The sequence below is a fragment of the Bos taurus genome, chromosome 9 (genome assembly GCF_002263795.3).
Source record: "Bos taurus isolate L1 Dominette 01449 registration number 42190680 breed Hereford chromosome 9, ARS-UCD2.0, whole genome shotgun sequence".
Classification (NCBI taxonomy): domain Eukaryota; kingdom Metazoa; phylum Chordata; class Mammalia; order Artiodactyla; family Bovidae; genus Bos; species Bos taurus.
Window position 1 is genome coordinate 69,683,154 of NC_037336.1, and position 13,487 is coordinate 69,696,640.

Sequence of the window (13,487 nt, forward strand, 5' to 3'; positions counted from 1 at the left end):
TGTGACATTGATACATGTGACTGTCAATTTGATATGAAAGAGGGAAGAGACAGGACGATAAAGTCAGGTAACTGAAAATTTAGGTGTGACTGGCCAAGAAATACAGAAAATGATCAGTTGTTTTGTGAGGGATAAATTTGTTGTTTGTGGTCCTTCAATCGAGAAACTAGTTGAATACCTAAGAGGCTACAGTAGAGAATAGAATGCCAATGCCTGGGTTTTGGAGTTGAATATCTGAGTTCATTTACTGATTTGGCCTCTTTGGGGAAACAGCTGAGTGTCACTTTCCTCAAATGTATGAAACAATTCACCCCCTAATGAAGTTGTTGTGAAAATTAAATATTTCATATAGACTCCTAAAAATTCTCAATAAACAGTAAGCAAATGGGGGTCATTATAAATAAATCACATTTCATGAAGGACTTACATTGTAAAGTCAATATAAAGTGAAATCTTGTATACAGATAAAATCACATAGAATCAAATCACCAAGAAAGTAGAGTACCTACACAAGCTATACCTTGGAAAGAAAGTTAAAGTGTTAGTCACTCAGTTATGTCTGACTGTTTGTAACCCCATAGACTGTTGCCCACCAGGTTCATCTGTCCATGGAATTCTCCAGGCAAGAATACTGGAGTGGGTTGCCATTCTCTTCTCCAGAGGATCTTCCTGACCCAGGGATAGAACCTGGGTCTCCTGAATTGCAGAGAGATTCTTTACTGTTTGAGTGATGTAGAATTCGCCAACACTTCTACTAGTATTAGAACAAGTAATTGTGCTTTAATTGTGCAATTGTGAAATAGCTTGCTTTAAGGGTCATACTATATGAAAATTCTGCATTTTAAAATATTCTAATCACTGAGTCTGTGGAGGTACTCACACTGCAAGAGGTTTGAGGCAACTGACACCATTTGTAGAAATGGTAGAGTCACAATTCCACCTCACACTTGATGTAGAGAACTTGATTCTTATTTCTTTTCTTCCTTTGTTTTTCCGTCATTTCTTCCCTCTTCCTTCTTTTTCTTTTTCCCCTTAACTTTGTATTATTAAATTCCTGTCAGATAAATGAGAATGTTGCTGTAAGTCCACGTGACTATCTGTGTTTTAACTTAGTATATGTTGGAAATGTAATTGTGTGTGTGCTTAGTAGTTCGCGCGTGTCCAGCTCTTCACAATCCTGTGGACTGTAGCCTGCCAGGCTTATCTGTCCATGGACTTCTCCAGGCCAAATACTGGAGTGGGTTGCCATTCTCTTCTCTCGGGGATCTTTCTGACCCAGGGATCGAACCAAGGTCTCCTGCATTGTAGGCAGATTTTTTACCATCTGAGCTACCAGGGAAGCCTGGAAATGTAATCGGGGGTATACAATTGTACTGTAAATAGAATTGGGGATAAGACAATACAGGTATGGAACTTAGAGGAGATCAGAATTATAGAGATAGATTTTGTATTAAATCACAGGAGTGAAAGGAAATTGCCAAATAGAAGAAAGTAGAGAGAGGAGGCCCAAAGATCAGATGTCTGTTCTTCCAGGAGGGCAAACAACTGAAGTAAGCTGAGGAAACAGAAGGCGTCATTGAATAAGGGAGCGAGCTATGAAAGATAAAGAAGGGACTTTCAGAACAGCTAAGCGAAAGGGCTACAAAAATTCCACTAAATTAGGTCATCCTCATCTAGATGGTTTCATTAGTGTGATGCCAGCAATGACCAGACTATAAGTGAATAAGGAAGCAGTTAGGGGAGAAAAACACTGAAACTGATATCACCTCAAAAAACTTACAAATTAAGTTTTATTTGGGGTGTATACAATAGTTCTATTTATGTAATAGGTGTAATACATACAGATTAATAAATGGATTATATAAATGATCAAAAGCATATATTTAAATATGGTTCATAGAAACTCAATATACACAGGCTTATATTCCTTTGGGATGCATTGGTACAGCTAGAGCAGTTGTCTATAGCTGAATTCTGTTCAGATTGGTTGGTGCTGGTCAACTATCTGATATGAAATAGCTTGAGTATTACCCCTGCCTAGATATAATTAGGTTGTTCTTTAAGATCATTTCTTTGCAGTTTTACAAAAGATTGTCACGTGTTCACTAAACATTCAGTTAGATGGATACCAAATAAGCCAGGAGAAAATAGAACAATAAAAGCCAAATGGGAGAAAACTTCATGGGAAAAGTGATCAAAACCATTCAATGTCGCTAAAATGTGAGAAAGTGAAATGAAATTCGTTCAGTCATGTCTGACTCTTTGCCACCCCATGGATTATACAGTCCATGGAATTCTCCAGGCCAGAATACTGGACTGGGTAGCCTTTCGCTTCTCCAGGGGATCTTCTTGATCTAGGAATCGAACCAGGGTCTCCTGCATTACAGGCAGATTCTTTACAAATTGAGCTATGGGGGAAGCCCTAAAGAGTGAAGGCAGGAAGAAAAGACTGAATTTGATTCCCATTAGAAATATAAGTTAAAATTAGCACATCACATAATTATTTAACAAACAATAACTCATCTCATGAATCTTACCTGGAAAAATACTTTAGAGTTTTGAAACAGTGATTTCCTCTTATACTTCCTCTGGCTCAAATAGTAGCTGCCTATTTTAAACTTGCATATTTAAAAAACAAGTGAACAAGTATGCTAAAGTTAATTGAAAGTTATCCATGCAGACTCATCTAATTAGCGAACCTGTAAACTTTCTTACTTTAAAAAATAGCTAGAAATTTAGCAACTTCATATGACTGTCAGCAAAGTCAAAAATAAAGAATAAGGAATTTCATAGCAATCCATGGCTCCAAATTATTGAACTAACCCATATATATATATATATATATATATATATATATATATGTACAGTATTTATGGTAAAATTTTTTTACTATGCTATTTATAATTTTTTCAATATGCTATTTTTTATATTTAGTTAAAAACCTACTGAAAGTCAAATGGCCAAGAAATATCTGAAAAGACACTCAATAATACTCAGAGTAATAAACTTTAAATATGGATAAAGCACTATTTTGCAACATGGTTTGGCAAGGATATGGAGAAATGGGGATTATCCTCCCCTGTCAGTGGAAGTGTAAATTGTTATATGCACTTTGAGGAGTGTTCAGTTCAGTTCAGTTTAGTCGCTCAGTCGTGTCCGACTCTTTGAGGAGTGCTAGGTTTACTGTTTAGTAAAATTAAAGTTGCATATACTCTATGACCCAGCAATTTCATTTATATATCCTAGAAACTCATGTTCTTAAACATAGAAGACATGTGCCAATTTATTCATGACACTATTATTTATAATGCCAAAAATACTATCAATATGTCAATGAAAATATTAACTGAGCTGCCACAAACCATAGCTAAAAATAGATGATTTAACTAGATTTAGATATTTCACTATGAATAGATTACAAACATAAAATTGAATGAAAAAATATAGAATCTCATTTATATCATTTATATAAGTTTGAAAACATAAATCAATGCTATATATTTTATATTGATGTTCAGTAAAAGTTAAAAAAACACAGACTGGATTCACATTGACTCATGACAATGATTTCCTCTGAGTAAGACTTGACTTCATCTTTAATGTTTCATTTCTTTAAAAAAGTTATATCTGAAGTAAATATAAAAGTGGTTCTACTTTATGGCAGTCTGTATTTGCTATTGTATAGTTTGTACTTTCATTTTTCTTTTTATGTTAACATACACCAAAATTTAGCTCTATCAAATTAAGATTTAAGGCAATAAAAACCATAATAACAAATATCGAATCAATGAGTTGGACATTTTAAGCTAATATAATGCATGTCAATATACCTCAGAAAAAAACAAGCAAACAAAAAAAACACAGGAAAAAGGGACAACTTCTAAGTAATAAAAGAATTTTCTGTTAATGAAAATCCATGCTCCAGGGAAATAATCTTTCGCTTTTCTGTTTCAGGAAAATAAATCAGAATCTCTTTGGGTTGAAGAAAGATTCAATGTACATACCGCCCGCGTGCGTGATGTGGAACTTCTTACTGGACTTGACTTTTATCAGGAGAAAGCACAGCCTGTCTCTGAAATTTTGCAACTAAAGACGTATTTGCCCGTATTTGAAACTGTTATTTAACTTAATATATAAAACAACTTGGGCAAATTGTGAATGATTTTTTTCCCGTTGAAGACCATAAAACAAAATGTTCTATTTTCCTTAACTCTACTAAAAGCTGTATTGTGTAATTTTAATTATTCCTGTCTCTTTTTCATTTCTATAAAAATATAATGTTTTAAAGTTACACAGTTTGCACACACTGTGCTACATTATTCCTTCCTTATTATCTCATTTATAATCCTTGGCTATCTTTTTCTTCCCAACATTATCTAAATAGAAAGCAGAGTACGAGAAGTAGGTCTCACTTTCGAACCAAATCAATTCTACATCAGTTTTGTTATAAAACTTTTTACACTTAGCAATCAGGCAGTATGTATTAAAATAAAAAAATACACATTGCCTTCATTCAATAATTTCATTTGTAAAAGTGGTGCCAACAGATATGCTTTGCACAAATGCATGAAAGTATCATCTTTTACGAAGACCAAGTGGTAGTGATGGTTAAGTTGTTAAGTCATGTCCAACTCTTGTGACCTCATGGACAGTAGCCCTCCTAGCTCCTATGTCCATGAGATTTCCCAAGCAAAAATACTGGAGTGGCTTGCCATTTCCTTCTCCATACAAAGACCAGAAAATAACCTAAAAGTCTTGTTGAGCAAATTATGTTCATGCATGCTAAGTTGCTTCAGTTGTGTCCGACTGTTTGTGACACTATAGACTAGCCCATGAGGCTCCTCTGTCCATGGGATTCTCCAGGCATGAATACTGGAATGGGTTGCCATTTGCTACTCCAGGGGATCTTCCCAACCCAGGGAGTGAACTCGCATCTCATGTTTCCTGCATTGACAGGCGAGTTCTTTATTTTACCATTAGCACCATGTGAGCTAATGGTAAGCCCAGGTGAGCAAATTATGGAGTTTATTTAAACAAACAATGGAATGTGATTCCACTGCTATAAACAAAGAAGTTGGTCTATATATTGATGACGGTATGACTGTTGTTAAATGAAGAGCAAAGAGTGGTAGAATAGTAATGTATAGTATGCTATCATTTTTAAGGGACTGGCAAAACTTCTCTTTAAGTGAAAGTGTTAGTCTCTTGGTTGTGTCCAACTCTTTGCGATCCCATGGACCATAGCCCACCAGGCTCCTCTGTCCATGGGATTCTTCAGGCAAGAATACTGGAGTGGGTTGCCATTTCCTTCTCCAGGGGATCTCCCCAACCCAGGGGTTGAACTTGTGTCTCCTGCATTGCAGGCAGATTCTTTACCGTCTAAGCCAATCTCTTTAAGAGCTGGATAATAAAAGTTTTTAGGCCATACAGAATGTTGCAACTACTCAACTCTATTAATACATCAAGGAAGTGGTCATAGATGATACATAAAAGGAATTGGAGTCACTGTGTTTCACTAAAACTTTATTTACAAAAACAGATGGGGGCTAGAGTTGGTCCATGGACTGCAATTTGTCAACCCTTGATTTATGTCTTAAGCCAGGGTGGCACAAATTAATACTGAGAGATGGAGATAAAATTTTTATTTTGTGCCCTTTGACATTGCCAAAAATTAAAAAAAAAAAACTTACTTTATACATATGTATGTCTTTAATTTTTCAAAATGTGATTTTTAAAAATTTATTTGTTTTTCATTGAAGGGGATAATTACTTTACAGAATTTTGCTGTTAAATGTGATTATTAAGCAAAGAGATCCCAGTATTCATTTGGTAAGTAATAGTATTGGTCAGATTTTAAGATTTGCAGACTGGCAATGTTCCAGACTCATTTCTGATATATATACACCAGTTCATCCAGGGGACACAGGCTTTGTTGGTGACAAAAAAATCTTGTGGCCTGAGCTTCAAAAAATCAGACTATTACTATTATAACTTCAACTGAATTAATTATAGCTAAAAGTTAAATGTTAGCTTAGGATCATTGGATTTTTATTAACACCACATAAACAGTTGGATTTAAAATGTATAATATAGAGAGGCTGAAAGACAAGACAAAAAGATGGAAATTATTCCAGCTAAGTGTCAGTCAAAAATGTTGATGCCCTGTATATACACAGAATTCCTCCAATCAATGGTCCCCTGCCCCACCGTGGCCTGTAAACCAGATAAGACCACCTGGAATTTAGACCCCACTTTGCGGCAAGACAAGTGAAGGATGGTTTAGTGCTGAACTGCATTTAAACTCTGGATGCCCTCATTACTTCTGAATTTCTCTTAAAGTAACCAAATTGTTTTCGGTATCAGATTAAATGGGTACTCAACACAGAAATAAAAATTTCACAAAGAGAAACAAAATCACATATTTTTGCACAGAGATTGTGTAATGTACTTTTTTTGGTATCATTATATCATTAAAAAGATACATGTATGTGTAAAATCATTCTGACAGAAAGACAATGAGTTAACAATTTATGGAATTACAGGATATTTACAATTGCTAATTTATAACTTTCAGTGTGTAATCTAGTTTTTATAATGAACTTGTTTGTAAAAATGTAAAAAATACAGTTAGTTGCATTAAAAGAAATATTTATTTAGAAAGAATTTGAAAGACACAGAAAGGTTGTAAGAATAGCATAAAGAACTCTGTATAACCTCCACCCATCTTTACTAATTGTTAATATTCTCACTATGTATATTTATGGATAGCTTTAATTTTTCCCCTGAACTTTCTGAGAGTATATTGGAGTATCATGCCCATTTATGCAGCAAAAGTTCAGGGTTTATCTCCTAAGATCAAGGACATTCGTACAACCAGTCAGGAAGTTTAATGATGATACAATATCATTTTTTAATTTCCAAGTCAAATCTAGTTTTTTTCTCATCTTCAGTTATGTCCTTTAAAGTATTTTATTTTCTGTGACCGTGCCCCACCCCCCTCCCCAAACAGAATCATGCATTGCATTAAGTTTTCTTTCCTCTTTGGTACAACATTTCCTCAGCCCCTACCAAGTAATGTTAACGTTTTGGAGAGTTGATTTATTTTGTAGGCTGCTCCTCAATTTGGGTTTGTCTATATTTCCTCATAATGTTTTGTATTTTTGGCAAATGCTACATCAGTGGTGGGCTTCCCTGGTAGCTCAACTGCAGGTAAAGAATCTGCCTGCAATGTGGGAGATCTGGGTCTGGGTTTGATCCCTGGATTGGGACAGTCCCATGGAAAAGGGAATGGCTACCCACTCTAGTATTCTGGCCTGGAGAATTCCATGGACTGTATGGGGTCACAGAGAGTTGGACACGACTGAGTGACTTTCACTTTTTTTACCTCAGTGATAGCGTGCTCAGTGCTTCATTTCTGGGAGCACAAGATGTTCAACTTTGCCATTACTGCTCAGGCCAAATTTGGTCCTGTGGTTACATTGGTGATCACTAGGTTTTCCTTCTGCAAAGAGAGTGTTTACTCTTTGTAAATTGGGAGTTATTTGTGGTGAGATAGTTGAGAACCAGAAGTATCCTGTTTCTCATTAAATTTTTACCTGTCTTTAGTATCCAATAATAATTCTTCCTTGATTCAGTTTTTACTATGACAGTTCCAAAGGGTGTTTTTAAAAACTGCCATTATTCAACCTATATTTATTGGCTTTCACAACCCAGATAATCACGATGTTGTGATCACTCACCTAGAGCCAGACATCCTAGAATGTGAAGTCAAGTGGGCCTTAGAAAGCATCACTACGAACAAAGCTAGTAGAGGTGATGGAATTCCAGTTGAGCTATTCCAAATCCTGAAAGATGATGCTGTGAAAGTGCTACACTCAATATGCCAGCAAATTTGGAAAACTCAGCAGTGGCCACAGGACTGGAAAAGGCCCGTTTTCATTCCAATCCCAAAGAAAGGCAATGCCAAAGAATGCTCAGACTACTGCACAATTGCACTCATCTCACACGCTAGTAAAGTAATGCTCAAATTCTCCAAGCCAGGCTTCAGAAATACGTGAACCGTGAACTTCCTGATGTTCAAGCTGGTTTTAGAAAAGGCAGAGGAACCAGAGATCAAATTGCCAACATCCGCTGGATCATGGAAAAAGCAAAAGAGTTTCAGAAAAACATCTATTTCTGCTTTATTGACTATGCCAAAGCCTTTCTGTGGATCACAATAGACTGTGGAAAATTCTGAAAGAGATGGAAATACCAGACCACCTGATCTTCCTCTTGAGAAATTTGTATGCAGGTCAGGAAGCAACAGTTAGAACTGGACATGGAACAACAGACTGGTTCCAAATAAGAAAAGGAGTACGTCAAGGCTGTATATTGTCACCCTGCTTATTTAACTTCTATGCAGAGTACATCATGAGAAACACTGGACTGGAAGAAACACAAGCTGGAATCAAGATTGCTGGGAGAAATATCAATAACCTCAGATATGCAGATGACACCACCCTTATCGCAGAAAGTGAAGAGGAACTAAAAAGCCTCTTGATGAAAGTGAAAGAGGAGAGTGAAAAAGTTGGTTTAAAGCTCAACATTCAGAAAACGAAGATCATGGCATCTGGTCCCATCACTTCATGGGAAATAGATGGGGAAACAGTGGAAACAGTGTCAGACTTTATTTTAGGGGGCTCCAAAATCACTGCAGATGGTGACTGCAGCCATGAAATTAAAAGACGCTTACTCCTTGGAAGGAAAGTTATGACCAACCTAGATAGCATACTCAAAAGCAGAGACATTACTTTGCCAACAAATGTTCGTCTAGTCAAGGCTATGGTTTTTCCTGTGGTCATGTATGGATGTGAGAGTTGGACTGTGAAGAAGGCTGAGCGCCGAAGAATTGATACTTTTGAAATGTGGTGTTGGAGAAGACTCTTGAGAGTCCCTTGGACTGCAAGGAGATCCAACCAGTCCATTCTGAAGGAGATCAGCCCTGGGATTTCTTTGGAAGGAATGCTAAAGCTGAAACTCCAGTACTTTGGCCACCTCATGTGAAGAGTTGACTCATTGGAAAAGACTCTGATGCTGGGAGGGATTAGGGGCAAGAGGAGAAGGGGACAACAGAGGATGAGATGGCTGGATGGCATCACTGACTGGATGGAAGTGAGTCAGTGAACTCCGGGAGTTGGTGATGGACAGGGAGGCCTGGCGTGCTGCGATTCATGGGGTTGCAAAGAGTTGGACACGACTGATTGACTGATCTGATCTGATCTGACTATAAGGAAAAGAGTTCCCTTCTTATTTTTTATTTGTTTTTTTATCTGTAGAGACTCATGGATTCTTTCTTACTCCAACTGATTAAAATACACTGAATCATTGTTTATTTTGGTGCTCAAATCGCCCTCAGACTTGACCTGTGTAAGTGCCTATAAGTAGGCTCTTATGTCCTTTTGACACGTCATTATTTTTCAAGAACTCCTTACTTTTTGGCAAAAATAAATGTTTTAGGCTCATCTTGTATGACCTGTGCTAACTCTGAAATCAGCCATTTCTCCAAGGAGCTCTGGTTCTATTTATTCAGTGCTGGTGTCTTAATTAATTTTTGAGCATCACTGTATCTAGGCTCCTTTAGTCAACAAAAGTACAATCAATCTATAGCTACATCTCTGTCTGTGTCTCTTTCTTTATGTTTATTATAATTACACATATAAAATGCAATGAGTTCAATAACCATTCAGTACTACATGGTCCTTTCTAACTCCTCATTTCATAATAGTGTCTTCCTTTTCCAACAGTGAAAAACTTGTTTCCCAACATCATCAGTATTTTTATTCATTGCTCAATCTTACGATACAAGAAATGAAGGAATTGCTAACCAATACCATTGAGAGAAAAAAATCTACTTAGTAGAATTTAAGAAATGTTTTCGGTTCTTTGTGTCTCTAGACTTAGAATTTATAATCAGATTCTGTGTCCCAAAATGACTAGGATTAATTTTTCCCCCTTCAGTATAGTTACATTATTCTTTCATGGATCACGCCTTTGGTGTTGTATCTGAACACCATACTCAAGGTCATCTCGGTTTTCTGCTATGCTCTGTGCTAGGAGTTTATAATTTTGTATTTTACATTTATGTCTATGATCTATCTGGAGCCGATTTTGTGAAAGATGTAAGGTCTCTGTCTAGATTAATTTTTTTTTTTATTTGCACTTGGATATTCACTTGTTCTAGCACCATTTGTTGAAAACACTAGCTTTGCTCCATTGTATTGCATTCATTCCTTTGTCAAAGATCAGTTGACTACCATAATTAATTAAGTCAATCCCCTATGTGAGAGCCTTTAATTGTTTCCAATATTTTGTAGTTACAAATAGACTGCAGTGAATAACTTAATCCACACGAGTATGTGTTATATGTTAGTGTCTGACTAACAGTCAGTCAGTGTCTGACTCTTTGCGACCCTCTGGACTGTAGCTTGCCAGGCTCCTCTGTCCATGGGATTCTCCAGGCAAGAATACTGGAGTGGGTTGCCATTCTATTCTCCAGGGATTGAATCTGGGTCTCCTGCATGGCAGGCAGGTTCTTAACCACCTGAGCCACCAGGGGAGCCATTAGAGAATCCACATGTAATTTTGTTCAAAATGTATCTTCTGTAAAAATTTCTCGAAGTTGGTAAGCATATATATGGCAGCTTTATTTTTTTTTTAAATAGAAGTACTATATTGGCACAACTTTAATTCCTAAATTGGTACATCAAAATCTGAACTTAGAGATGTAGTTTTCCTCCATCAGAAAAGCAAAGATTCATTTTTTCTGAATCATAAAAAGCACATACTCATTGTAACACTATCCAAACTACATGCATATATATATACTATTTAACTACATATATAACTATTTTGTATATAAACTATATTTACATATAAACTATATTATAAATATATTAAAATCACACATAGTCACATCAACCAATGATTATAACAAACTCTACTCATTCATGACACCTGGACATAGCTTTCCTTTGAATGTAGTATTTGAACATGGCATTTGGGGAAATGTCAATCCACATTACTTTGGTTCAGCATCAGATTTTTTTTCCTCAGGGGAATTTCAAAGCTTTCAGGTAAATACTTAGGTTTTAAAGATTTTAAAACTTTCTACAGAAAGTTTAACTGATTGGAGTAAGTCAGGAAATAGCTACTTCGTATTTCAATAAATGCCTTGACATTTTACAGATTGATACCCACAATGTGTAGCTGAGAATTAATGGAGCCTTAGGCGGAGAAGGCAATGGCACCCCACTCCAGTACTTTTGCCTGGAAAATCCATGGACGGAGGAGCCTGGTAGGCTGCAGTCCAGGTGGTTGCTAAGAGTCAGACACGACTGAGCGACTTCACTTTCACTTTTTACTTTCATGCATTGGAGAAGGAAATGGCAACCCACTCCAGTGTTCTTGCCTGGAGAATCCCAGGGACGGGAAAGCCTGGTGGGCTGCCGTCTATGGGGTTGCACAGTCGGACATGACTGAGGCGACGCAGCAGCAGCAGCAGCAGCAGCAGCAGGGGGGTATAGTCGGGATCCATGTTAGTATTCATGGCCAATTATCACCCCAAGTCTTCCAGTTATTTTTTGACTTTTGCACAATAGAACTATATCATCTCCCAGGTGATGCAATTGTCTTTCCCTTTTTATTCTACTGACATGGAAACGTGAACAACTAAATTTTTGACAAGTCCTTTGTATAAAATTGATACCTTAATACTACAGAATTGCTTGCTTTTAAATAGAGGAACCTCATATTACTGCTATTTTAAATTATATGTATTTTGGTAGACAGGCATATAAGAGGGACCTTTTTGTGAGTTCCAGTGTTACTGAATCAAGGATTGCAATTAATTCTTGTTTTCAGAAGAGAACATTCTAACTCAAGTGGGGTCAGCTAAGGTCTTGGGAGCAGACTTGGAAAGAAGGGAAATTTTAAAGTTTGGCTAATTTTCCAGATTTAGTTAAGACTCTGGAAATTTATTTTCTCAATGCCTTTCTCTCTTCCTCCTTATTTTTATTTCTTTCTTTCTCCCTTCCTCTCTCTCTCTTTCTTTCCTTCTTTGTAACCTCTCAGAGTTTTTAGTGATATAGTTTGAATTAAGGGAGCTCAGGGTCTATTCTTCCATACAACATCAGAAACAAGTGAGTTTTCTGGGCAAGTAGAAACAGAGGGGTGGAGATAAACAGGATGAGGTGGTGCACCTATATATGTGCCAAGAATTCATCTTTAGCCATTAGTTTAGCTGGAGTTTAGTATAAGAATATCCGGTGTTTGATCATTTAGAATAAATACATGAAGTTTCTAGCAGCCTATATTTAAACTTACAGATTTGACTGATCTTGATTTTTTAAATCCCATCTGGTTTTGGCACTTGAGGTTATTTCCCAACTATATATGGGTTCCTTTAAAATCTTCTTGCCCTAGGGAAATCTCTTTCCTTCCTCCACCTCCATCCCCACCCCTGCATCACCACTCTCTACCACCAGGGCTTGTCATCTGTTTACTTTGAGAGGGCTGGGCCTGGGAATGGAGACAGGACATAAACTGAAACAGTTTTCAAAAACACAAACAAGGCTGTTAGAAGAAACTACTTCCTTTTTACACAGGACTCTTGGCAGACCACAATCACTCCCTCAATCAGTGGACTCACACTCGCACAAACTTCCAGACGGGAACAAACCTCAGCCTTCCAATGACAGAAGATTCGTGTAATTCTGAATTGTCCCAAATCCACATTATAAACATAGCTGAATAACAACTAGTAAATTACCACACCAGACTTAGGCTGGTTCTGTTATTCTAGGATACTATGTTTCTCACTGTGTAAATTAAAGATGTATAGGTGTAGAAGAAATCTAAAGAGGCCAGCTAGTCCATCTTACATGGCTCACTCCACTAAAGAATGTATGTGCTTTGCTAGTGGTGTCTGACTTTTTGTGATCCCGTGGACTGTAGCCCACCAGGCTCCTCTGTCCATGGGGTTCTCCAGGCAAGAATACTTGAGTGGGTAGCCATTCCCTTCTCCAGGGATTGAACCTGAGTCTCCTGCATTGCAGGCAGATTCCTTACTGTCTGAACCATCAGGGACCCAATAAAAAATAATGTTCTATATCTCCAAGGAATAAACAAAGACCTTAAACAATTTTTCCTATTTCTAAAATTAAGATATTTTGCCTAATGATTTGCAGTGTCTTCTCTATTTAATGTGTTATTGCAAAGTTTGTTTATAATAGTCTTCCAAGGAATAATCTCTTCTCCGTTGTGTTATGAGGTGGTATTGAGTTGATAACAGACCATGCGTTCCTAATTTACAGACATCAAGGTTTAAATTTTGGTTTCCCAGCTGTGTGACCTGGAGCAGTTTTCTTAAACCTACAACTTTCTTAAACTAAGAAAAGCTTTCTTAGTTTTCTCTTCTGTAAAAGGGGAGTTTTTAGTACCTACCTCATAGA

The 13,487-nt window shown here is 36.9% G+C and overlaps 1 protein-coding gene across 1 annotated transcript in view; it reads left to right on the forward strand.

The window, feature by feature from the left end:
- ENPP3 (ectonucleotide pyrophosphatase/phosphodiesterase 3) overlaps window positions 1–4,152 on the forward strand; it is an 88,277-nt gene extending 84,125 nt beyond the window's left edge. Inside the window, exon 25 of the mRNA NM_001075923.2 lies at window positions 3,955–4,152. Coding sequence (NP_001069391.1) covers window positions 3,955–4,125 — 171 coding nt within the window. The 3' untranslated portion in view covers window positions 4,126–4,152. The remainder of the gene's footprint in view (window positions 1–3,954) is intronic.
- Window positions 4,153–13,487: the final 9,335 nt, after the last annotated feature.